We start from the raw sequence: 26,072 nt of genomic DNA, 5'->3' as shown, positions 1-26,072 counted from the left end.
CCTGTTTCCGCCTGTCTCTCTGGTTCTGCTCCTAGTTCCTAGTGCTGATCCCGCTCAAAACATCGAGATGTAGACATCTCAAGCTTTCAGCCTTAGGTTCTTTTCTCACTCTATTTTCTCCTTTTATTTCCTGATGTCTCCTCAACCTCTACATTAAACCCATATTTCTCTTCTGAGAAATATCAGAATCAAAATGATGAGTTTATCCCTTTCCCACAGATATTTTCTCTTTCAGATTCTGTGTAAATAAATGGTACCACCCAATGGCTCAAAGCAGAAATAGAATGGACATCTTTGATAACTCATGCCTTTTTCAAATCTATTAAATTAGCAAATTTAACCCAATTAATTAATTCACTTACTATAGTTTAATATGCCCTTTATATTTCTACTTTGAAAATTTTATTCTAAAGCACTTTTGTTGTCACTAACTTTGACTACTGCCTAACCTTCTGACTTATTCTTGTCATTGCTTAACAAGTTTTTCATACAACAGCCAGAATAATTTTTTAAAAAGTGAAGTTTCATCATTTCTTTCCTTGTTGCTTTAAGTAAAACTTTAAAATGGCTTCCTTTTGCTCTAAGGATGAAAAATGATCTGCCCCCTGTCCATTTCTCTGCCTTTTCTCGTGCTGTTCTCCTTTCCGCATTCGTGCCTCGAGCTTGTCACTTTCTCAGGCATTCCAAGCTGCTTTCCAGGATCTTTGCCAGAAACGTTTCCCTCGTCATCACCGACTTCTCTTTTTATTCATCATCTCAGCTTAAATTACTTCCTCCGAGAAGCCATAGATTAGAGTTTCCCTATTAGCCACTTTACTAGTACTTTGTAATTTCCTTTTTAGCAGTTATTATAACTTTATTGAAATGTTATGAGAAATTATTTAACGTTTTTCTCTGTCACTAGCCTAATAGCTCCATGATGTGGGGCTTAATGTTTGTTTAGCGAATAAATGAAATGAAAGAATTTGCAGTTATGGGAAGTTAAAAATGGTAATGGGGTATTATGAATTTTAGCATTATTTATTAGCAGCATAATTATGTGTTGGTGTTGTATAGGGTTATCTCTAGTTTGTGTTTGTTTTAAGCAGGTTAATAAATATCTCAATATATGTCAGCCAAAAAACTGTTAAAATAGATGTGAAAATGACTGTTATTTTCTTTGCTTAGATCAATAATGACTGACATCAAGAAAGACAACAGAGTTACAACGTTAACTACTCATGCAGGAATCAGAAATTGTCTACTGAAAATACTTGATCAGCTACAAAGATGTCAGAAATCATTAAATGAATTTTTGGAGGCATGTTTTTTTTTAATATTTATGTAATAAATTGTAAACTACTTAACAGTAATTTTTTGAAAAGAAAAGGTTATTTTTTTTGTTTTATTTTTATTAGGAAAAACGCTCAGCATTTCCAAGATTTTATTTTATTGGTGATGATGACTTGTTAGAAATACTGGGCCAGTCTACCAATCCTTCAGTAATTCAGTCTCACCTTAAGAAGCTGTTTGCTGGTAAGATTCAACATTTATTCAACCGATATTTATTAAGTTTCAACTATCTGCCAGACATAATGTTAGACTCTTAGGTAGACTATTGAATAAAATACAGCTCATACACACAAAGAACTTATAGTTTAGTAGGGGAGCTAATTAGTAAGTTGACAAATATAGTATGACAGTTCCCATGGTCAATATAAGTAAATGGCATTATATCTGCATCTATGAAGGCATTTAGGTCAGTTTTGGGACATCATAAAGAAGGTGACTTCTAACATGAGACTGAAGAATGTATACTAGTAGGTGTTAGCTAGAAGAAAGATGGGGAGGCAGAGGGAATAGGTTCTGCAGAGGCTTGGAAGTGAAGGAGAACATGTCCCTTCATTACTGAGTTCAAGATCTCCTGAATGATATCCAAGTGGAGATATTCAATAGGCAATTATTGTCAGCAAAGATACCTGGGATGGAGATGTAAACTTAGGAGTTATTTGTATATAGATAATAACCACTCTATGGAAATAGGTAAGATTACTTGAAAAAAAGTGTGGAGTAATAGTGCCATATTCTTTGACATTGTTGAATCAGTTTTGCTGGGTAATTGCAAATGGAATTGCTTTGCTGCAAAAATAATGATGATTTTTTTTCTTAAAATATTTCATTTTTTTAGAAAAGAGTCATATTTTTCAAATTAACTTTAAGAAATAAAAATTTTTCTTCATCTTTACCTGTAATTAGGGATCAGCAAATTATAGACCCACAGGCCAAATCTGGCTCACTGCCAGTTTCTTTTTAAGTTATAACTTTTTTTTATTATTCTTTTTTTTAAAAAAATATATTTTATTGATTTTTTACAGAGAGGAAGGGAGAGGGATAGAGAGTTAGAAACATCGATGAGAGAGGAACATCGATCAGCTGCCTCCTGCATACTCCCCACTGGGGATGTGCCTGCAACCAAGGTACATGCCCTTGACCGGAATCAAACCCGGGACCCTTCAGTCCTCAGGCCGACGCTCTATCCACTGAGCCAAACTGGTCAGGGCTTTTTATTATTCTTTATTGTTGAAAGTATTACATAGGTTCCCTTTTTACCCCCATTGACCCCCTCCAGACCACCCCCACCCCTAGGCCCAAAAGCCTTCAGCACCCTATTGTCTGTGTCCATGGGTTATGCATATATGCATACAAGGTATTTGGTTGATTACCTCCCACCCATCCACCCTCCCCCACCTTCCCTCTGAGATTCTGCACTGTTCCATGCTTCCTTGTCTCTGAATCCACTTTGTTCATCAGCTTATTTTGTTATTTAGATTCCACATATGAGTGCTATCATGTGATACTTGTCTTTCTCTTATTAACTTATTTCATTTAGCATGATACTGTCCAGGTTCCTTATGCTGTCTCAAAGGTTAAGAGATTCTTCTTTTTTACAGCTGCATAGTATTCCATGGTATAAATGTACCACAACTCTTTTATCCACTCATTTACTGATGAGCACTTGGGCTGTTTCCAGATCTTAGCTATTGTCAATTGTGCTGCTATGAACATAGTGGTGCTTCGGGTTTCTTAGGCTATATTCCTATAAGAGTGATCACTGGGTCAAATGGCAGTTCCATATTTAATTATTTGAGGACGTTCCATAATGTTTTCCATAACGGTTGCACAGTCTGCATTCCCATCAGCAGTGTACTAGGGTTCCCTTTTCTCCACATCCTTGCCAGCACTTGTCATTTGTTAATTTGTTGATGGTAGCCATTCTGACAGGTGTGAAGTGATACCTCATTGTTGTTTTAATTTTCATCTCTCTGATGATCAATGACTTTGAACATTTTTTCATTTGCATTTTGACCATTTGTATGTCCTCTTTGGAGAGGTGTCTATTTAGGTCCTTTGCCCATTTTTTAATTGGATTGTTTGTTTTCCTTCTTTAAGTTGAATGAGTTCCTTATATATTTTGGGTATTAATCCTTCATCATATGTGTCATTGCTGAATATGTTCTCCCATACAGTGGGCTCTCTGGTTTTATGGATGGTATCTTTTGCTGTTGCAGAGCTTTTTATTTTGATGTAGTCCTATTTGTTTATTTTCTCCTTAGTTTCCGTTGCCCTAGGAGATGTATCTGTAAACATATTGCTATGAGAGATGTCTGAGATTTTTCTGTCTATGGTTTCTTCTAGGATTTTTATGGTTTCACAAGTTACATTTAAGTCCTTTATCCATTTTGAGTTTATTCTTGTGTATGGTTTAGGTTGGTGGTCTAGTTTCCATTTTTGCATGTATCTGTCCAATTTTCCCAACACCATTTATTGAAGAGACTGTCTTGACTCCATTGTATACTCTTGCCTCCTTTGTCAAATATTAATTGAGTGTAATGACTGGGGTTGATTTCTAGGTTCTCTGTTCTGTCCCATTGATCTACATGCCTGTTCTTATGCCAGTATCAGGCTGTTTTGATTACGGTGGCTTTGTAGTATAACTTGAAATCTGGTATTGTGATTCTTCCAACTTTGTTCTTCTTTCTCAGGATTGCTGCAGCTATTCGGGGTCTATTTGATTACATATAAATTTTTGGAGTATTTGTTCTAGGTCTGTGAAATATGCTGTTGGTATTTTAATAGGGATTGCATTGAATCTGTAGATTGCCTTGGGTAGTATGAACATTTTAATGATGTTGATTCTACCAATTCATGAGCACAGTATATTCTTGCAATTGTTTATATCTTCTATCTCTTTTTTCAACGTCCTGTAGTTTTCTGAGTATAGGTCTTTGGCCTCCTTGATTAAGTTTATTCCTAAGTACCATAAATTTTTTTTTTTTTGCAACGGTAAATAGGATTGTTTTTTTAGTTTCTCTTTCTGTGAGTTCATTATTACTGTATACAGAAGCCATCAATTTTTGGGTGTTGATTTTGTATACTGCTACATTCCCAGATTCATTTATTAAATCTAATAGTTTTTTTGGTGGATTCTTTAGGGTTTTCTATGTACAATATCATGTCATCTGCAAATAATGACAGTTTTATTTCTTCTTTTCCAATTTGGATACCTTTTATTTATTCTTCTTGTCTGATCGTTATGGCTAGCACTTCCAGTAATATCTATATATATAAGAGCTTAAGTGGCTGTAATGACCTGTTGACCGAATGACCAGTTGACCGGTTGCTATGATGCCCACTGACCACCAGAGGGCAGACGCTCAACGCAGGAGCTACCCCCTGGTGGTCAGTGCACTCACACAGCCAACCTCCGATGGCCGGCCAACCTCCCACAGTCCCTCCCCCCGGCTGGCCAGCATCAATTGGCCCTGATTGGGACTGGGCAAGATGGCCTCTATCAGCTATAATCGCTGGCCAGGCCGAGGGACCCCACCAATGCACGAATTTGTGCACTGGGCCTCTAGTGTTGAATAAGAATGGTGAAAGTGGGCATCCCTGTCTTATTCCTGTTCTTAGATGAAATGTTTTTAGTTTTTGCCCATTAAGTATGATATTGGCTTTAGGTTTGACATATATAAACTTCCCTCTCAGGACTGCTTTTGTTGTGTCTCAGAGATTCTACTTAGCCTCCATGTGTTTGAGTGTTTTGGGGTGTTTTTACTGTAGTTGCTTTCTAATTTCATTCCACTGTGATCTGAGAAGATGTTTGATGTGATTTTAGTCTTCTTAAACTTGTAAAGACTTGTGTCCTAACGTGGTCTATCTTTGTGAGTGATCCATGTGTAATTGAGAAGAATGTATATTCTGCTGCTTTGGGGTGAAATGTTCTATAAATGTCAATTAAATCCATCTGATCCAGTGTGTCCTTTAGAGTCATTGTTTTTTTGTTAAGTTTTTGTCTGGAAGATCTATCCAGTGAAGTCAGAAGGGTGTTAAAGTCCCCTACTATGACTGTATTGTTGATCTCTCCGTTAAAGTCGTCTAAAAGTTTTTTAAATATATTTAGTTGCTCCTATATTGTCTGTATAATGTTTACCAGTATTATATCCTATTGTTGGATTGATCCCTTTAGTATTACGTAGTGATCTTTTTTGTCTCTTGTGGTGGCCTTCATTCCAAAGTCTATTTTGTCGAACATGAGTATTGCTATTCCAGCTTATTTTTCTTTTCCATTTGTATGGACAATTTTTTTCCATCCCTTCACTCTTATCCTGTGAGTGTCTTTTGTTTTGATGTGGGTCTCTTGTAGACAGCATATAATTGGGTCATGTTTTTGTATCCATTTAGCTACCCAATGCTTTTTTATTGGAGCATTTAATCCATTTACATTTAGGGTTATTATTGATAGTTACTTATTTGCTTCCATTTTAAATATGTATATCTAGGTTTCTCTCTCTGTTTCTTCTCATTACAGCAGTCCCTTTTATCATTTCTTGTAATGCTGGCTTGGTGGCAATGTACTCCTTTAACTTTTTTTTGTCATTGAAGCTCTTTATTTGACCGTCTATTTTGAATGATGGCCTTGCTGGATATAGTAATCTTGGTTTTAGATCCTTGCTTTCTATTACCTTGAGTACTTCATGCCATTCCCTTCTGGTCTGTAGAATTTCTGATGAGAAATCAGGTGTCAGCCTTATCGGAGCGCCTTAGTAGGTAACAGTTTTCTTTTCTCTTGCTGTCTTTAAGATTCTCTCTTTGTCTTTAATTTTTGGCATTTTCATTATGATATATCTGGGCGTGGGCCTGTTTGGGTTCTTCTTGCTTGGGGTTCTCTGTGTCCCCGGAACCTGTGTGACCTTTTCCTTTACAAGGTTAGGGAAGTTTTCTGCCAATATTTCTTCAAACACATTCTCTATCCCTTTCTTCCTTTCTGCCTCTTCTGTTACACCTGTTATTCGAATATTGTTATGTTTCACATTGTCCCACAACTCCCTTAAGCTCTCCTCATGTATTTTAATTGTTTTTTTCTTTTTGGTTCTCTGATTGATTTTTTTCAACCCTGTCTTCTAATTTACTAATTTGATCCTGAGCTTCCCCTAATCTGCTGTGTATGCCTTCCAATGTGTTCTTTATTTGTGTTATGTCATTCTTTATTTCTGACTGTTCTTTTTTCATAGTTACTATATCTTTTTTCATGCTGTTGAGCATCTTTACCATCAGAGACATTTCTTATCTCTGTTTCAGATAAATTTCTTATCTCTGCTTCATTTATCTCTTCTTCTGGAGAATTCTCTTGTTCTTTCATTGGGGGGTTGTTTCTTTGTCCCTTCATTTTGGCTGTCTGTTTGGGTTTTAACTGTGTATTAGGTAGATCTTATATGCTTCTCAATCTCCATAGTGCAGGACAGTGTCAAATGCTATTTCTGACTAATCAGATCAGGCAAAGACTCAAAGCCTCTAGAGACCGCCTCTGCATATAGCCTGATAGGATTCTGATTTGGATTGCCCCTGGCAATTGTCCTCAGGTGTGGTGAGAGTTTTTTTTCAATAAAGTGGGCAGTTGCTTCTGCCTGGAGGCTAATTATTATTTTCAGTCTCTTCAGTGACCTCAGGGGAAGGTGTTTTCCAATAGGATGAGTCAACTGTCTTCCCCCCAGGCAGGGCAAATATCTGTCTGGGAAAGATGTCCTCTGCTGCATGAGGGAATGACTCAGCACAGGAAACTGGGGGTGTCTGCCTTCTGAGCTCTAACTTCTTAGTCCCCAATCCTGGCTTCTTCTTACTCAGCTACAGTCCACCCTGCTCTTCTTCTGCCTAAGCACTAGGTGGCTGGCTCCATATGGAATTTTGTATGTTGGCCCTTTAAGAGGCTCCCTGAATTTCTAGCTGTAGCTCCCTGGCAGACAGCAACCCTACTCCTTTTCATAGCCAGATGTTATATGGGTACCCTTCTTAGTTGTGGTGCTCTCTGCTTGGGGGCCCAGCTTGGGGATTAGATTCCAGAGTTCTCAGTGGCAACCCCCCACAGCTGGGATATCTGTCTGGAACTTTAGTTTCTGTCAGTGGGTGCCAAGCCAGCCCTTTCACGCCTCCATCCCTCCTACCAGTCTCTATGCAGTCTCCACTTTAGGTCCTCGCATATCAAGTTCTCTCTAGTGAGTCTTCTGTTGATTATTCAGGAAGTTTTTTTGTATTTTAGTTGTAATTCCAGTGTGTTCCTGGGAACGTGTTTGTGCAGCATCCACTTACTCTGCTGCCATTTTTAATTTCTCACTGCCAGTGTTTTTAGAAGAAAATTTTGTTGGAACACTGCCACACTCATAACACTGTCACACTATTGTCTATAGCTGCTTTTATGCTACTAGCACAGATTTGGTTAGTTGATACAGTGAATCACGGCTTGTAGAAACCAAAAATATTTACTCTGGTGCTTTGCAGAAGTATTTATTAACCACTGTCTATATGAAGTTTTAAGATGTTTATAACTGTGGGCTGTGGGCGGTAGTGGAAAGAGCTCTTGGAATCAGAAGGCTTGCAATCAAGCTCTACCTGTACTATTTATTAGTCAGTTTTAATTAATTGTTACCTCTCTGAAAATTTGAAAATAATAACTTATAGGGTTTTCTGAGGATCAAAATTAGTTAATGTATTTAGGCTTTTTGTTGTTGTTGTTAAATATTAAACAGTGTTCAAATTTTGGGGAAGGGCAGTCTTATTTGCCCTCTCCCTTTCTCTCATCTTTTTGCCTCAAATCAGTTGAATCATCAGTCTCTATTCCTACGCACTAATTTTGTCTGATTTTTTTTTCTCACAATGTTTTGAGATACCAACCTTATATTTTATTGTTTTAAATTACTGAATAACATTTCATTGTTTGAATATATCACAGTTTTTTCATTTACCTGTTAATGGGCTTGGGTTGTTTCTTCTTGTTGGTTATTAAAATCTATTGTATTACATTACATGCTAAAATTAACATAATTCTATTGCATTGTCATATTTATTATGAAGTATATATTATGTGATAACCATATATGATTTCTAATAATTATTTTAAATCATTTTTTATTTAAATTGTTGCTTTTATAATGTAGGTATTAATAGTGTATGTTTTGATAATGAGTCAAGACATATAATTGCAATGAAATCTTTGGAGGGCGAAGTTGTACCTTTAAAAAATAAAGTTCTTCTATCAAATAATGTAGAGGTAAGTAATTCTTTTTCATGTATGAAAATTAAAAGAATTAAGTGTATGAACTTTATATAGTAATTATTTAGTCAATTTGTAGGGTAAAGTTGGTTAATTTAGAAAGTAATTTGTTTTTTTGTTTTGTTCAGAATGATTTGATATTAAAGGGAATACGGATTTTTAATCTTTGGAAGACAGTATATAATTATGAAAAGAGCCTTTGCTTGGAGTAAAAAAGACTTGGATAATAATCTTAGCTACAAAACTTATTAGCTATGTGACTTAGAATCTGTTTCCTTATCTGTAAAATGGGAATCTCACTATTTGTTGCAAAGGCTTTCTTTTGAAAATTAAATGAGATAACTGGCTTTAAGCATATTATGTAGTGTTTGGAACGTAAGTACTCCATAGTCTTAGTTCTCTTTTCTTTTATAAATGAGTTGTATGGCCCTGGATGGCACCCTCAGTGGTTAGAGCATCAGCTCCTGCACTAAAGGCTTGGGTTTGATTCCTGGTCAAGAGCACATACCTGGGTTGCAGGTTCAATCCCCTGCCCCATTCGAGGTGTGTGTGTGAGGCAACCAATCGTTGAGTCTCTCTCACATTGATGTTTTTCTCTGTCTCTTTCCTCTCTCTGTTTCTCTTCCTCCTCCCCCTCCCATTCACTTACTCTGAAAATCAATGGAAAAAATATCCTTGGTGAGGATTAATAAAAATGAGTTGTATAAGATGATTAAGGTGAATTAGTAAGCTTGCAGCTAGTGCATTTGCAGAATAGCTATGATTAATTGGTTCTTTAGGACTGAAAGTGAATTCTCAAAGGCCTATTACAGGTATATAGCTAAAACTAAATAGCAGTAGGTTGCATCACATTGAATTATAATTTTTAGGTTCCAGAATTATTTTCCAACTGAAATCAAAGGCCATGTCTTATCATGCATGTATCTATACAGTTTAGCCAAAGGACTGTTCCTCATTGGGCCTCAACATTTTATCAGGTGATTGAAAGCACAGAAGTTTTTTAAAATAGCGCCCATGGTTGGTGAAGAGTTTTGTTGCTTTCTGCTGTTGTTTTCCTTCCTGTAGTTTTGTTGGGACTAGATGAACAGAGAGAGGAAGAGCTTAAGTTTTAGAGCTGGGCTAGAGCAAATTTTCCAGCAGAGGAAAACTGAAGTCTGGAAGTGTCTGTGATGATGAGCTTTGCATAGACAAAGCTTTTCACTCTTTTGCTTCAGTGGCTTTGGAGCTGAGTAAAGTATCATGCTGTTTTTAATATTGGAAAGAGCTCTAAAGATAAAAAGAAAAACTAGAACATAGAGTTAAAGTAAGTAATGAAAAGCTATTTAAGATTGCAGCTTTTACTCTTAGATTTTATTGCAAATGATAGTCTTTTAAAGCTAAGTAAGTAGTAATTCATAAATATTTATTAAACTTTTATTAATCATTATTTTAACTTTTATTTTATCCATAATCATGTGAGTGAAAACATATCTTTTTTGACCTTGAAACAAAATTAGTTTTATTTGAAGAGGCAGCTTAACCCCCCAAATAATATAGTTCCTCCTAACTAAGCAATCCCTTCCCAGAGTTGCAACTCTCTGAATGTGAGATCATTAGGATAGCAAGAGCCTGGGACTTAGCTGGTCACTTTGATTCTGATTTATTGGCCTAACTATCTAGTTTGGTTTGTCATAATGCCTAAAGGAATGAGTTACTTTTTAAATGTTCATATTATATTGGTTTGTATAGATAATGTAGTAGCTAACCACAACTTTTGAGTTTTTACACTTGAAATTATGCCAAGAGGTTGAAAAAAAAGGTTTTCTTCAAATTACTTAAATCATTTATTAATTATATGGCATATAACACATTGGGATGTAAGAGTCAATAAGAAATTATAATTCACCCTCCTGAAATAAAAGAATAGGGTCAGTCAATAGATTATGGAGCCTCTGTGGAAAACAATATGGAGTTTCCTCAAAACATTAAATATGGAACTGCCATTTGTCCCATTGATCCCACTTCTGGGAATATACACTAAAAAACCCCAAACATCAATTAGAAATAATATATGCACCCCTATGTTTATAGCAGTGTAATTTATAATAGGTAAGATTTAGAAGTAGCTCAGTGTCCATTAGCAGATGAGTGGATAAAAAAGCTGTGGTACATTTACACAATGGAATACTATGCAGCAGTAAAAAAGAAAGAACTCTTAACATTTGCAATAGCAAATAAAGCTAGTCAGAAAAATATAAGTATTACATGACACCTCACTCAGATGTAGAATCTAATGAACAAAATAAACTGACGAACAAAATAGATCCAGGGACATATAAGCATGGAACAGACTTTGGAACCTCAGAGGGAAGGCGGAGGAGGGTGGGTGGTGGGAAAAGATTAACTAAAGAACTTGTATGCATATACGCATTACCCATGGACACAGACAGTAGGGTGGTGAAGGCCTGGGTCGGGGGGATGGAGGAAGGCTAGAAGGGGTCAATGGGAGAAAAAAGGGGGCATATGTAATATTTTCAGCAATAAAGATTACAAAAAATAAAAAAAGATGAAATGTGAAAGTTAAAAAGATAGATTATATATCTGTTTTATGATATGCATATATTATTTTCTAACTTTATTTTTAGAATTGGTTAAATGCTTTGGCCTTGGAAATGAAGCAAACTTTGAAACAGTTGTTGACAGAATGTGTTACTGCTGGACGAAGTTCTCAAGGTGCAATTGACTCATCCTTGTTCCCATCACAGGTAAGGAGGCTTATGTCTGGAGAGAACATGGCATCCTGGGATGCTCCCTGACCTAGAGTCGAGTACCAGGGCTCAAACAACTGACATCTCTGTGCTCCTTTTATCTAACAGTTATCATTGACAAATTGCTTAATTTCTGCGTCTGAGTTCCCTCAACTGTAACATGTGAGAGAAGAACTGCATGATAGTGAAGTTCTCTTCTATCTCCATTAATTTGCTATAATTCGATTCTTTCAATCAGAAAGCATGCTGAGATATAAGCAGCCAGGCCGGTGGGGAATAGAATGTGGAGGGAGAATCAGTCATGTAGTAGCTTCCTCCTTCCTGATGTTAGTCCATCATTGATGGAAGGGCACAGGATAGATAACACTGTCCCCCACCCTCCCATGGAATCATCTAAGACAGCGGTTCTCAACCTGTGGGTCGCCACCCCTTTAAGGGTCAAATGACCCTTTCACAGGGGTCGCCTAAGACCATCGGAAAACACATATATAATTATATATTGCTTTTGTGATTAATCACTATGCTTTAATTATGTTCAGTTTGTAACAATGAAACTGGGGGTCACCACAACATGAGGAACTGTATTAAAGGGTCGCGGCATTAGGAAGGTTGAGAACCACTGATCTAAGAGGTTGACACAAACAGGAATTTAGCAGGGTATTCGTGTAGATGGGAAATATGGTTACACCACTGATCTAAAATGTTAGCAGGAGCCCTAACCGGTTTGGCTCAGTGGATAGAGAGTCGGCCTGTGGACTGAAGGGTCCCAGGTTCGATTCCGGTCGAGGGCATGTACCTTGGTTGTGGGCACATACCCAATAGGTAGTGTGCAGGAGGCAACTGATAGATGTTTCTAACTCTCTATCCCTCTCCTTTCCTCTCTGTAAAAAATCAATAAAATATATTAAAAAAATAAAAATAAAATGTTAGCAGGGAAGCTGAGAGCTCAATTACATGGTGGGCATTGCAGATTGTTGCAGCTCAGTATTAATAGGAGCTCATTCCTGAAACACTGGATCCTAGATACCAATCTTATAAAACTTGTTCCAGACCTTATCAAAGCATAGTACTAAGACTTGTGTTAAGTATTCTGCCTTGTTTAGGATTTGTTTTATTGCTGATTAGGACTAACACTATTGGTTTAGGACATCAGTAACTTTAGTTTTTAGGGACCCTGAAACGTAGGCATTGAGATATTCTATGATTTCTCATAAGAAAATCTACCCAACTACTCAAAGTTATTTGCTTTTCAGATTAAAACATTTAGTAGCTTGATTTATGAAATAGGAAGCTTGGAACGTTTTAGATTCCTATCCCTTTTATCATTGATGTCATTTGTATCCTTTAGCACTTTGAGTCAAACTAAAATATGTTTTAAAAAACCTTGTAGCCCTTGTAGTTCTATCAGTGGATAGAGCATTGGCTTGAGGACTGAAGGGTCCCGGATTTGATTCTGGTCAAGGGCACATGCCCGGGGTTGTGGGCTCGATCCCCAGTTGGGGGCATGCAGGAGGCAGCCAATCAATGACTTTCTCTCATCATTGATATTTCTTTCTCTCTCTCCCTCTCCCTTCCTCTCTGAAATCAATAAAAATATTAAAAAATAAAAATAAAAAACCTTGTAAAGTTCTTAGAGAAAAGTAAAAGCAATCATCAATGAATATTGCCAGTGCAAAGTCAGAATTAAGCTGCTTTATTACTCTGGAAATGTTTCCTAGTACTCTGTCAGCTTTCAGGTAGAATTTAAATTGATTTAGAGTAAAAGACACAACATTAAGAAATCTACAAAAGTAAGATTGCATAATAATTGGATTCGGGAAATGACAATTGTATCAGGAGATAAAGGCTAAAGAAAGTTGCTGGTTTGAACTGAAACTTATTACTGAGCTCTTGAGTATTCAAGTAAAATGAATGTAAATGTAAAAATGTAAATAGTTCATTATCTCTGTAAAAATGTGAACTATTAAACATATAAATAGTGTTGACCCTTGGACAATGTGGGGATTAGGGGTACTGATTTACCATGCAATTGAAATTTTGTTTTTAATCCTTACTGGAAGATATGTTTTTTATTGATTTTGAGAGAGAGAGAGAGAGAGAGAGAGAGAGAGAGAGAGAGAGAGAAACATAGATTAGTTGCCTCCCATACATCCCTCCCAGCCCCCCAGGATTGAATTTGTAACCGAACCTGCAACCTAAGTATGTGCCCTGACCAGAAATCAAACCTGCAACCTTTTGGTGTATGGATGACACCTGGCCAGAGCTGTGTGTAACTTTTGACTCCCCCCAAAATTATCTGACTCCCCCAAAACTTATCTGCAGTGGATTGGTTCCAGAACACCTCCCCATCCCACCCTCTCACCACCCCTCTGCCCCCGACTACAAATATCAAAATCTAAGGATGTTCAAGTCCTTTATATAAAATGGCACCAAACAGTATTTCGCTTCCAGCTGCCTGGCTGCCGGCCGCCATCTTGGCTGACAGTTAATTTGCATAAGGATATGCTGATTAGCCAATGGGAAGGGTAGCGGTCGTGTGCTAATTACCATGTTTCTCTTTTATTAGTGTAGATTGTATTATTTTCCATGTGAACAACTGTAAACCTACTTTTGCCCCACCCCATATTTTTTGAAAACGTGTATAAGTGAACTGATGTAGTTCAAACCCATCTTGTTCAAGGGTCCACTGTAGCTCATTAATCTATCAAAACAAAGAATTCTAGTTTATTAGTGGTATGCTAAGAAAAATTATGTCAAGAGCATTTCCATGAGGGGATAGAATGATGTAAGTCATCACATGAATGTCTGGTACAGGTTATTATATACTGTTAATTCAGTTCTTTAAAGGTATTTTTGTAAGGATCTGAGAATTCACTTACTGGTCTGGGAAGGAAGTAGCAGGGTAAGTGGAAAGAATCTGACAGCCTTGGGTTCAAATCCTGCTTTTTCCAGTTATTCTCTGAGTGATTCTTTTTCACATTTAGTTAAGAGAATGTAATAATACTGACATTGCCAACTCATTTTGATTAGATCATGTAATGTTTGCAGAGCACTGTTAGAGATCACTACATTCTAATGAATAATATTAGTGCCCATGCACATATGTTAATGGTAACGTGACTTTAGAAGTAGCCATAGTGTATCTTTTTTTTTTTAAGAGTGTATCTTGACTATCATTTCTGTTAGTCTCTCACAGACATTGTATGTCAGACTGTTAGTAATTGAGATGATTTATGTGTATTTATAGTACAGAAATTCAAGAGTATTGCCTGAAAAAAATTCACATGTATCAGTATTAGTGTGGAGGTGGTGAGTGAATATTTTAGTAAGAAAATTAAAGAGCAGAGTCTTTTCACAAAAAAGCAGATTTGGATCTGCTTAAATGCTTCACCATGTATCTGACTAAAGAAGCTGGTGAGTTTGGCAGATAACAAAGTATGGCAGGTAACTTTGCCCTGGAAAGAGTTACTAATCGGCTTTCTCTTCTATAAATGAATCTAATATGATATTTACACAATATTTTAAGTTAGAGCATGACAGTAGCTTAGCCTGCTATACTAAATTATAAAATGCATATGTAGATAACTGAAGGACTTAACCTGTTAATAGAAGCATTTGATGATATTCATCTGGATGCTGAAATTTATATAGCACAAAAAACAATCTGTTAAATAGTAATAGGTGAATAGGTTTGCTGTTTTAATATGATGGTGGATTATGCCTTTAATTTAAAGGAGGATATTGATTTACCTTGTTCGTGTAAGAACTGTATCAAACTATTTTAATATAAGTTTTCAAAGGCTGGTATTTAAATGTACAATTTGCTTTATTAGTAGTCTTGCTATGTTAAAGAAAGCCTCTGAAGCAGGGTGAGTGTCTCAATTTTTATATAAAGGTAAAGATATCTATATTGATTAGAGCTAGTTTCTGTTTTTTGCGTGTTAGACTGAAAGATAGGACAGATCTTAATTTAAGATAAAATTGGAATTTGAAATGGCAGACTTCAGTAATACAGTGAGTGATTATTTGGGACACTAGCAGATTACTTATTAAATAGAATGCGTCATACTCTGTTATCTTTGCATCTTACTGGTTGAAAAGAAGCCATTTATGAGATTCAGGGGAAGGAAGTATCAAGTCCCTTCTCTTACCATAAGCTTGGTGAGTTCTAGGACCCACCAAATAGGCCTATGGGAGATAGTATGAGTTCTGAGAAGTAAGCTTGGGCTGCATTCTCTGCTAATATTTGAGGTACCAAAAGGGCATTCAGGTACAGAGATTCAATGCAATAGAAATTTTGGGGAAAGGGTTTCTTTTCTTAAGTTGGTAAAATATTCCTAAGTAAAATCACCTCTTAAAAATATGTTTTCTCTTAATTTAATAGATATTATGCTTGGCGGAGCAGATTAAATTTACTGAAGATGTAGAAAATGCTATCCAAGATCACAGCCTTCATCAGATTGAAGCACAACTAGTAAATAAGTTAGAGCACTATACTGACATCGACACGAGTTCTGAGGATTCGGGCAATACTGGTATGGGAAAATGTTCCATCTTCTGCCTACTTTTCAGTTATTTGAACATTTTTTGGTATTCTATCTTAATTCATTTATTGTTTCTGGCTATCTAGTTTGGAGGTTACTTTAGAAGTTACAATATATATATACTTAACTTTTAAATTTTACTTAAACAAAATGCAGAAACCTTACTATCATATAGGTTTCTTAATATCCCACTTTTTATCTTGGTGTTGACTTAATGTTACATCTACATACATTGAAAACTCCATGAGATTATATTATATATTTTTGCCTTTAACCATCAAACATTTTTAAAGGACTCAAGAGAAAAATAGTCTATTATATTTACCTAGATGCTTACCATTTCCGTTGCCCTTCCTTCATCTTGATGCTCCAAGTTTCCTTCTTGTACCTTTTTCCTTCTGTTTGAAGAACTTCCTTTAGTGTTTCTTTTAGAGCAGGATTGTTTGTTGTCTATGAATTCTCATAGATTTCCTTCATCTGAGAATGTCTTTATTCCTTCCATCTTTCTTATGTGATATGATTTTTTTTGTTCTTTGCATGTTGAATGATTTTGGATTGTATCCTGGACATTTTGAAAATTGTGTTATAGAGTCTGGATTTTGTTTAAATCCCCTGGATGAATGTAATATTAAAATATCAATGTTGATATTTTTCATTTAGCAATTGATCATATTTGGTTCAGGCCACAAGGTCCAGCAAACCTTCTGTGGGTGTGGTTCCATTGTCAGTTCTGCTTTCCAAATCTACTGTGCTATTACAGATCTGCACGTGTGAACCACCTAGTGGCCAGTTCTCAAAGTCTTTGGTTTGATGTTGAGGATGAGACCTGCACAGTTTGGAGATGAGCCTGAATTCATAAGCAAGCTTATAGGGTCGTTTTTCTAATCTCTTTTCTCTCCATGGTCTTCCCAGTAGTTTCTGGTTCCCTTGGGCCCCCCTTTTGGTCCTCTGGCCAGAAAGCTGAGGTTTCATGTACTTTATACTTTCCTGCACACTATCAGTGACCACACCCATCATGGGGGCCAATAGAGGGAGAACACAGAGAGAAAAAGAGCAGCCGCGGTTTGTCCTACTCTTTCAGGATCACAGCTTCTCTGATTTCAGAGGAGTGCTCCCTTCCCTGAGAGTTTTAGGCACTTCTGGGTCTTAACTGCCAGCACTGTAGCTACCTGCTGGAGACTCCTGCTCCTGGAGACTCCCTGTCTACAGCAATCTGGGTTTCAGGCTGCACTGTGTCAGGCCTAGTGATACAGAGAGGAAAAAAGAAAAAGAAAAAGGTAAATTCTCTATGTGTTTGATAGCACTTCTCATTCTGACCTTCCTCAATTGCCTAATCCTTTTGACTTTTCAGAGTTCTAAGTAGCAGTTCAGTGCGTGTTGTCCATGTTTTCTACACCTGCATTCAGAGGGGAGGAATTCAGGGTGTGCTTACTCCTTCATAAGGAACCAGAACTCATTTTTTACTGAATGTCGATGCGTTAGTTTTCACATGCAAAATTATTATTTCTTACAGATGGTGGATTTGATATATATATATTACTATGCTCTATATTACTATGCCACTCAAATATATCATGAATTTACCATTTACATTAATTAAGAAATCCCCTGTATAAAGATATCATAAAGTATGTAAGTCACAGGCTAACATTTTCTCTAATTATGTTTATTTGTATATAGAATCTGGCATTATGGAGCTTAAACTTAAAGCATTAATCCTTGACATTATTCATAATATTGATGTGGTGAAACAGTTGAACCAAGTTCAAGTTCATACAATTGAAGACTGGGCTTGGAAAAAACAAGTTAGATTCTATATGAAAAGTGATGATATATGTTATGTTCAAATGGTGGATACTGAACTTCAGTATACTTATGAGTATCAGGTATGACTTGTGGCAGAAATGTTTTATTTTTCTGTTAGATATTACTTACTTTAAAGGAAATTTTCTTTTGGATGAAAGATTTATTTTTATTTTAGTTATAACTTTCAAGAATGTTTTCTTTCTGTTTCATCATAATTAAAAAATGTTATATTGGAAAAATCATTCTCTTTATTAAAAAGTTAAAATAATGGCAGTATTGTACTGAATTCTCTAAATGTATCTTTTCTTAGAGTAGCATTTATATAGAATTTGAGATATATCTTCAATTGAAGAAGAATTGAATATAGGCAACCCCAATGGAAGTGATTTGGTTTGTGCCTCCTTATACAAGGACAATGTTGTGCAATTTTAAATAAGCTAAAATAGGTTTACTAAATGTTTTTATGGTTTTCAAGGTAAAACAACTTCTGAAAAAATAACCTAACTCATATAGGCTTTTCTAAAAATAAATGCATCTGAATCCTTTCTGCTTTATTTTTATTATAATCAATCATCAGAAAATGTTGGCAATTATGTAAGTAAGCATATGTCAGAGAGTTGCCAGTTGGCTCTTTCAAAAGGAAATGCATTTTGAGACCCAATCTGTCTACCTAAACTAAGGAAAAGCATTAACTGCAGCTGGAATTGGAATCTGTTTTCCCTAAAATTTAGTAGAGAATTTGAAAATTATATGATCAGTTAAAATTGTTTCATAAGAAACTGTTCAAATTAATTGAACTTTTAGGTTTCCAAATAATTCTGATATGTGAAGGTTATAAAATTTAAGGAAATAATTTACATGAATTTAAAATACAAAACAAAATCCTTTTTTATACTTGATTATTATATATTTTTGGATTTGTTTGCCTTAGAAGTATGTTTTTGTACTATTATAAAAAACTCAAGAGACTGTTTGGAATACCTAACAATATATTAATTGAGGAAAGAATAAAAATACATGCTTGAAAATAATTAAGTTTAATTCCAGTTTGCACTTTCGAAAGCTTCTTTTATTAAAAATATTTTGGATACTGTTCTATGTTAAAAACTTTAATCTTTTTGTTGCTTCTTTATCTTTTTAAGTAGAATTTCACACTGTGTAAATATTTGTAAATGGTAATTAGAACATGCATATAAAAACCTTATATTTCCCTTGTGTAGGGTAATGCTCCCAAGCTGGTGTATACTCCACTGACTGACAAGTGCTACCTAACTCTCACTCAAGCCATGAAGATGGGACTTGGAGGAAATCCTTACGGACCAGCTGGAACTGGAAAAACTGAATCGGTCAAAGCTTTGGGTGGACTTCTTGGAAGACAAGTTTTAGTTTTTAATTGTGATGAGGTAGAATCAATAAATATCCAGCTAAGTAATAGTGTACTAGTTAGATGGTTGGATTAGTTTTCATGTACTTATATATCAAAGTTGTATTTAAAATCACTCTACTTTTAAATCGCTTGAAAATGGAATTTGTTTTATTTGAAAAGTAAAATGGAGAAAGGTTGCATGTAGTATAGTCCCAAAACTTTTCTAAAGAGAATTATTATAAAGAAACAGTTTTATGTTAGAGTTTAGAAAAAGATTTTAGTAAGGAGAATAGTAAATAGAAAAGGAAAAATTTAAATTCATTTAAAAATTATTTTGTGTAGGATTTGTATTTTGACTTAAAGAATAACCAAAGCAAAAGTAGTATTTGTTTAGTTTTGTGTACTTTTCAGAATACTTTCACCTGAATTATTTTGTTTACTCCTTGAAACCACTCTGAGTTTGAAAGAGTAGCTATTTAATCTCTATTTTTTAGAGCAAAAGAGGCAGAGATGTGTGAAATGATTACCTTATGAGTAAATGACATAAACTATTAAATTATTATTAGCGATTTAAGTTGCTTTTTAGTGAATATAATTTTTATTGTTATTTTTAAGGGCATCGATGTGAAGTCAATGGGACGAATATTTGTTGGTTTGGTCAAGTGTGGGGCCTGGGGTTGTTTTGATGAATTCAACAGACTGGAAGAAGCTGTACTATCAGCAGTTTCTATGCAGATCCAGACAATTCAAGATGCTTTGAAGAATCATAGAAGTGTATGTGAACTGCTTGGCAAGGAGGTATAAAAATATGTTTGTAATTTAAAGAATCAAAACATTTTATAAGACTTTGCCATCACTCGTATTCAGGCAGTATTCTATCTTTATTTCTCCTGGCACCCCTGTTTCTAATCTGTGACCGATGTGTTAAACATTTTTGCCTGTGAGTTGTCTCTGAGGTTTCTCCCCCTTTTTTGGGTCTCATTCTATCATTAATTAATCTTCAAACTATTTAGAATAATTGAGTTATAATATTTGCTAACATTTATTGAGCATCAGTCTGTGCTAGTACTGTGCTTAGTGTTTTAATGCAATGTTTCATTTCATACCCATCACATCCTGTGAAGTAGGTTCTATTACAATAATGTTGAACACACTGAAAGTTAAAAGAACTGTACATTTATCCTCTTATCTATAATAATATATTCACAATACAAGTTTTTCTGGGTAGGGCACAAAAGTAAGACCAGTTGTAAATTATTAACATGTTATTTACATGTTACTTGAGAAAGTATTAAGTTTTTAGCTCTTTATCATCAAAATTTATTTTCTTCCATATTTCTTTTTCCTTTCTTCTTCTTACTGAGAAAGAGGGGTCCTTTCTCTCACCAGTGCTTATCTTTCCACCTGTGCTTTGGAATCGGCTTCCCAGGGATCCGCTTGGAGTTATCCCCTCTGCCTTCCTTCCTGGACCCATTCCTCATTGGCTTTTAAACATAATCAAATCTTTTCCTTCTTAATATATTATACATAATAATATTATATAACTAAAACATAAGCAAATGTAATTCATCTTTTGTTACAATCACTGCTCTTTCTCTTTTCTTTCCTTTATAGCCAGGTTTTTCTACTCTAGATATTTCTACTTCCTAATTGCCCATTCATAGTTTACACATTCTAATTTAGCTTCTATTCTTTGAGCTGTGTTGAAATGCCCCTACTAGGTACTCTTCTGATATTCTGCTCTTCCCTGTCAAAGCATTTATTACACTATGATTGCTTCTTTGTTAGAAGGGAATAAACTATTATTGACTTTAGTTCAGAGTTGTGTGGTCTCTGTGTACTTAGCAAATTATTATAACACAAGGAAAGCTTTCAGTAAACATGTGTTGCATGAATGAATAGGCATGCAAACTAGTTATCATCTAAACTTTTAGCCTCAAAAAACTGATTATAAAGAAGCTCTATAAAGCAGTATGATTCCTAAAGGAGTTTATTATATGTCAAATAAGGAGACGGTTAGCACATTAGTTGTTAGTTTTTTGCTAAGGTATTTATGTGTAGAAATATGTCACAAATCTCTGCTGGTAATGTTTTATATGTATAGTTTCAGATATTTGATCCCTGTATTTTAAATTAATTTTTCAGGTAGAAATAAATTCAAATTCTGGCATTTTTATCACTATGAATCCTGCTGGAAAAGGATATGGAGGAAGACAAAAACTGCCTGATAATCTTAAACAGCTTTTCCGGCCAGTAGCCATGTCTCGTCCAGACAATGAGCTCATTGCAGAAGTTATTCTCTATTCAGAAGGCTTTAAAGATGCTCAAGTATTGGGCAGGAAATTGGTAGCTATTTTCAATCTATCTAGGTGAGTTTTTCTGTTTTATTTTTATATTTGTGGTTCCAATGATTGATTATGTTTTTTAGTGACTGTTTTTCTCATTTGTCCAATTTATTAAATGATTTTCATATTGGTGATTGTACTTAAGGTGAGACAGGAAAGATTTTACTTTAAATAATTAAAACATCTGGGCCTAAACTACTTGTTTTTTGTAAATACTAGAGATCTAATCTCACTTTTTTAGGAAAAAAAATTTTTGGAGTGTTCCAGCTAAATGACACTTATTGGTTTTATTTACCATTTGACCACTGAAAACTTATTCTTTTGAGGGAGTCTTTCTTATGTCTTATTTTTGGTAATAGAGACTGGCTTTTAGCTTCTTTGGGTAATTGAGAATTCTAGTCCATATCATTTAAAAGGTAGTGACAACTAGAATTTCAGAGATTGAGAGCTAGATAGATTGATTAAAAACTTTAGGAATAAAGGAAATAGGTAATTGTATAATCATTAAGATTCTAGCCAGTTTATAGTATAAATTGGTAATTACAAAATAGTCATTGGGATATAAAGTACAGTATAGGGAAAACAGTCAATATTATTGTCTTAACTATGTATGGTACCAGGTTGGTACTAAAAATGTTGGGAGGAGGGGACATTGTAAAGTATGTGATTATCTAACCACTATGCTTTACACCTAATACAACTAATACAAAATAATATTGAATGTAATCTTTAATTGAAAAATAAAATTTAAATTAAAAAAAAGTGTGTGTGTGTAGGGGGGAGATAGCCAGTTTATGAACCATTCATCTTCAACATTTTACTTGAGTGATAATTTTGTGATTGGGTCTTTTATATAAATGTATGAGATATCAGTACTCATTTTTATTTGTCATTAGTTACATTTTGTATTTCTTTGGATATGAATTCCTGATAGCTGTTTGATGCTTTATGGTTTTCATGTTTTTACTTAAGGGAACTTTTGACACCTCAACAACATTATGACTGGGGATTGAGAGCTTTGAAGACAGTTCTGAGAGGTAGTGGAAATCTTCTTAGACAACTGAAGAAAACTGGCATTAAACAAGAAGGTCTGATTCATTATTCCAAATATAATCTTATTTTTTAAAATAAGCTTTAGTTTAGAATAGTTTTAGATTTATAGAAAAGTTATAAATACTTTAGTTCAGAGTATATAGGATTTTTGAATAAGCTATTCCTAGTTTCTTCTGTTGTTAACATTGTACATTTATCAAAACTAATAAGGAAATATTGATATATTATTTTTCAATTGAACTACTTACTTTATTAGGATTTTCCCTAGTTTTTTCCCTAAAGTTTTAAAATGTGCATTAAATATTAAATAGTTGTGATATATAGAGGAATAGTCTAGGCCACTTGTTCTCAATCTTTAATGTTCATTAGAATCCCCTAGAGCAGTGGTTCTCAACCTTCTGGCCCTTTAAATACAGTTCCTCATGTTGTGACCCAACCATAAAATTATTTTCATTGCTACTTCATAACTGTAATGTTGCTACTGTTATGAATCGTAATGTAAATATCTGATATGCAGGATGGTCTTAGGCGACCCCTGTGAAAGGGTCGTTCGACAGCCAAAGGGGTCGCGACCCATAGGTTGAGAACCGCTGTTCTAGGGGCTTCATATACAGTATATAAATATATATTGTGACATGTGCATTTCAGTTCTGCATTATATATGTTGAGACTTGATTTGCTATTTTTCCATATCACAGTATATTATTATTTCTTTTAACAATTTTTTTAGTTATTTCTTCCTCAGTACTTCAACTATCCTTTTATTTTATTTTTCTCTTCCATGGATGCCATGTTCATTGGAAGGTTGTTTAGACCAAGTTTATGGCCTCTTATTCTTCCTCCACGTGAATAGGAGTTCACTTTTTGAATAATAAAAATTATATATCACAGGGGGGATTTTAGAGATGTTTAAGTGGGGCATGGTCAGAAAGGGTTGGGAACCACTGGTCTAGGTTGTCTAGTTGTTGTAGTAGAGTTATAGTCCTTTTTTACAATCCTTTGTATTTCTGTGTGGTCAGTTGTTACTTCACCTCTTTCATTTCTGATTTTGTTTGAGTCCTCTCTCTTTGTTTCTTGATGAGCCTGGCTAGAGGTTCATCAATCATGTTTATCCTTTCAATGAATGAGCTCTTGGTTCTATTGATCTTTTGTATTGTTGTGTTTTTTGTTTTTTTTTTTTTTGGTGTCTATGTCATTTACTAGTATTTCTGCTCTGATTTTTTATTATTTTCTTCCTTCTACTTACTCTGGGCTTTTCTTGTTGCTCTCTTTATAGTTCTTTAAGTTGTAGGGTTAGAAAACTTATTACTATTTTTTCTTGTTTTTTTGAGGTAGGCTTGTAGTGCTATGAACTTCCCTCTCAGGACTGCTTTCATTGTGTCCCATAGATTTTGGATTGTTGTGTTTTCATTGTCATTTGTTTCCAGAATGTTTTTTATTTCTTTTTTTCTTTTTTTTTTTTAAATATATTTTATTGATTTTTTACAGAGAAGAAGGGAGAGGGATAGAGAGTTAGAAACATTGATGAGAGAGATCGATCAGCTGCCTCCTGCACGCCCCCCTGTAGGGATGTGCCCACAACCAAGGTACATGCCCTTGACCGGAATCGAACCTGGGACCCTTCAGTCCGCAGGCCGATGCTCTATCCACTGAGCCAAACCGGTTCGGCTGTTTTTTATTTCTTATTTGATCTCTTTGGTAACCCATTCATTGTTTAAAGCGCCCAGCCTGTTTTGTCTTCCGGACGGAAAGTATAGTGTCAGTCACCAGTGACTGACTGGGTGCTTAACGTGTTAATAGCATGCTATTTAGCCTCCATGTGTTTGATTGTTTTTTATTGTACTTGATTTTTAATTTTATGCCATTGTGATCTGAGGAGATGCTTAATATGATTTCAGTCGTCTTGAATTTGTAGAGATTTAACCTGTGCCCTAATATGTGCTGTATCTTTGAAAATGGCCCAGGTGCATTCCAGAAGAATGTTTATTCCGTAGCTCTGGGGTGAAATATCTGAAGATGTCAATTAATTCCATCAGATCTAGTGAGTTGTTTAGGATTGCTGTTTCTTTGTTGATTTTTTTGTCTAGCATCTTTATCCAGTGGTGTCAATGGGGTATTAAAGTCCCCTACTATGATAGTATTGTTGATCTTTCCCTTGATTTCTTCCAGAAGTTTTTTTTAATGTATTTGTGTGCTCCTATATTGGGTGCATATCTGTTTACCAGAGTTATATCCTCTTGTTGAATTGATCCTTTTACTGTTATGATGTGGCCTTCCTTATCTGTTATTATGGCCTTCACTTTGAGGTCAATTTTGTCAGATATAACTATTGCTACCACAGCTTTTTTTCATTTCCATTTGCCTGAAAATTTTTTCCCATCCCTCCACTTTAATTTCTGTGTGAGTCTTTAATTCTGAGGTGGGTCTCTTATAGACAGTATATATATGGGTCATGTTTTCTTACCCATTCAGCTACCCTATGCTTTTGATTGGAGCACTTAATCCATTTACATTTAAGGTTATTATTGATAGGCACTTGTTTGTTGCCATTTTTATTCCTTATGCCTATGTTGCTTGTTCCCTTTCTATTTCTTCTTTTTACAACAGTCCCTTTAGCATTTCATGTATTGCTTGCTGGATGGTAATATATTCCCTTAGTTTTTTTTTGTCTGCGAATCTCCTGATTTCACCTTCAATTTTGAATGATAGCCTTGCTGGATAGAGTGTTCTTGGTTTTATTCTGTTGCTTTGCATCACTTGGTATACTTCATTCCATTCCCTTCTGGCCTAATGTGTTTCTGTTGAGAAATCAGCTGATAGTCTAATGGGAGATCCTTGTAGATAACTTACTTTCTCTCTCTGGCAGCCTTTAAGATTCTTACTTTGTCATTGATGTTTGCCAATTTAATTATGATGTGTCTTGGTGTTGGTCTTTTTGGGTTCATCTCGTTTGGGACTCTGTGTGCTTCTTGGACTTGTGTGACTTTTTTCTTCCCAAAGTCAGGGAAGTTTTCTGTCATTAGTTCTTCAAATGGTTTTCTATTTCTTTTTCAGTTTCCTCTCCTGGAACCCCTATTATGCGGATGTTGTTTTGTTTCACGTGGTCCCAAAGCTCCCCTAGACTTCTGCTTTTTAAGTTTTTTTTTCTTTCCATTCTCTGCTCTGTTTGGGTGTGTTTTCTACCTTGTCTTCTATCTCACTGATTCAGTTCTCAGGTTCTTCTAGTGTACTGGTTGAAACCTTCCATTGTATTCTCTATTGCAGCTCTGTCATTCTTCATTTCCTCTTGATTCTTATACATGTTGATGAATTTCTCATCCAGCCTTTTGAGCATTCTTATTCTCATTACTCTGATTTTTTTTCTCTGACAAATTGCTTGCCTCCATTTCATTTATTTTCTTTTCTTGTAATCCCTCTTTTTCTTTCACATGGGGTTGGTTCTTTGTCTTCCCATTTTTGCTGTTTCTTTGTGTTTGTTTCTATGTATTAGATCAAACTGCTATGCCACCCAGATTTTTTGAGTTTATCATATGTAGTAGATGCTGCACCTAGTGGTGTAGTCCCTCAGGTCTTATGGGCTGGGTATTCTCAGGATGCCGCCTACTTGACATATTTGGGTTTTGTTGA

At 35.3% G+C, this 26,072-nt stretch overlaps 1 protein-coding gene across 1 annotated transcript in view; it reads left to right on the top strand.

Moving 5' to 3' along the window:
• DYNC2H1 (dynein cytoplasmic 2 heavy chain 1) overlaps positions 1 to 26,072 on the top strand; it is a 349,832-nt gene that overhangs the window by 41,772 nt on the left and 281,988 nt on the right. Inside the window, exons 27-36 of the mRNA XM_023757927.1 lie at positions 1,168 to 1,300; positions 1,398 to 1,515; positions 8,469 to 8,581; positions 11,209 to 11,328; positions 15,716 to 15,866; positions 17,556 to 17,761; positions 18,902 to 19,084; positions 19,663 to 19,845; positions 21,193 to 21,416; positions 22,365 to 22,480. Of these exons, the coding sequence (XP_023613695.1) occupies positions 1,168 to 1,300; positions 1,398 to 1,515; positions 8,469 to 8,581; positions 11,209 to 11,328; positions 15,716 to 15,866; positions 17,556 to 17,761; positions 18,902 to 19,084; positions 19,663 to 19,845; positions 21,193 to 21,416; positions 22,365 to 22,480 (1,547 nt within the window). The remainder of the gene's footprint in view (positions 1 to 1,167; positions 1,301 to 1,397; positions 1,516 to 8,468; positions 8,582 to 11,208; positions 11,329 to 15,715; positions 15,867 to 17,555; positions 17,762 to 18,901; positions 19,085 to 19,662; positions 19,846 to 21,192; positions 21,417 to 22,364; positions 22,481 to 26,072) is intronic.

Source organism: Myotis lucifugus, unplaced genomic scaffold (assembly GCF_000147115.1).
Source record: "Myotis lucifugus unplaced genomic scaffold, Myoluc2.0 scaffold_117, whole genome shotgun sequence".
Classification (NCBI taxonomy): Eukaryota; Metazoa; Chordata; class Mammalia; order Chiroptera; family Vespertilionidae; genus Myotis; species Myotis lucifugus.
This window is presented reverse-complemented; position numbering and strand designations above follow the sequence as displayed.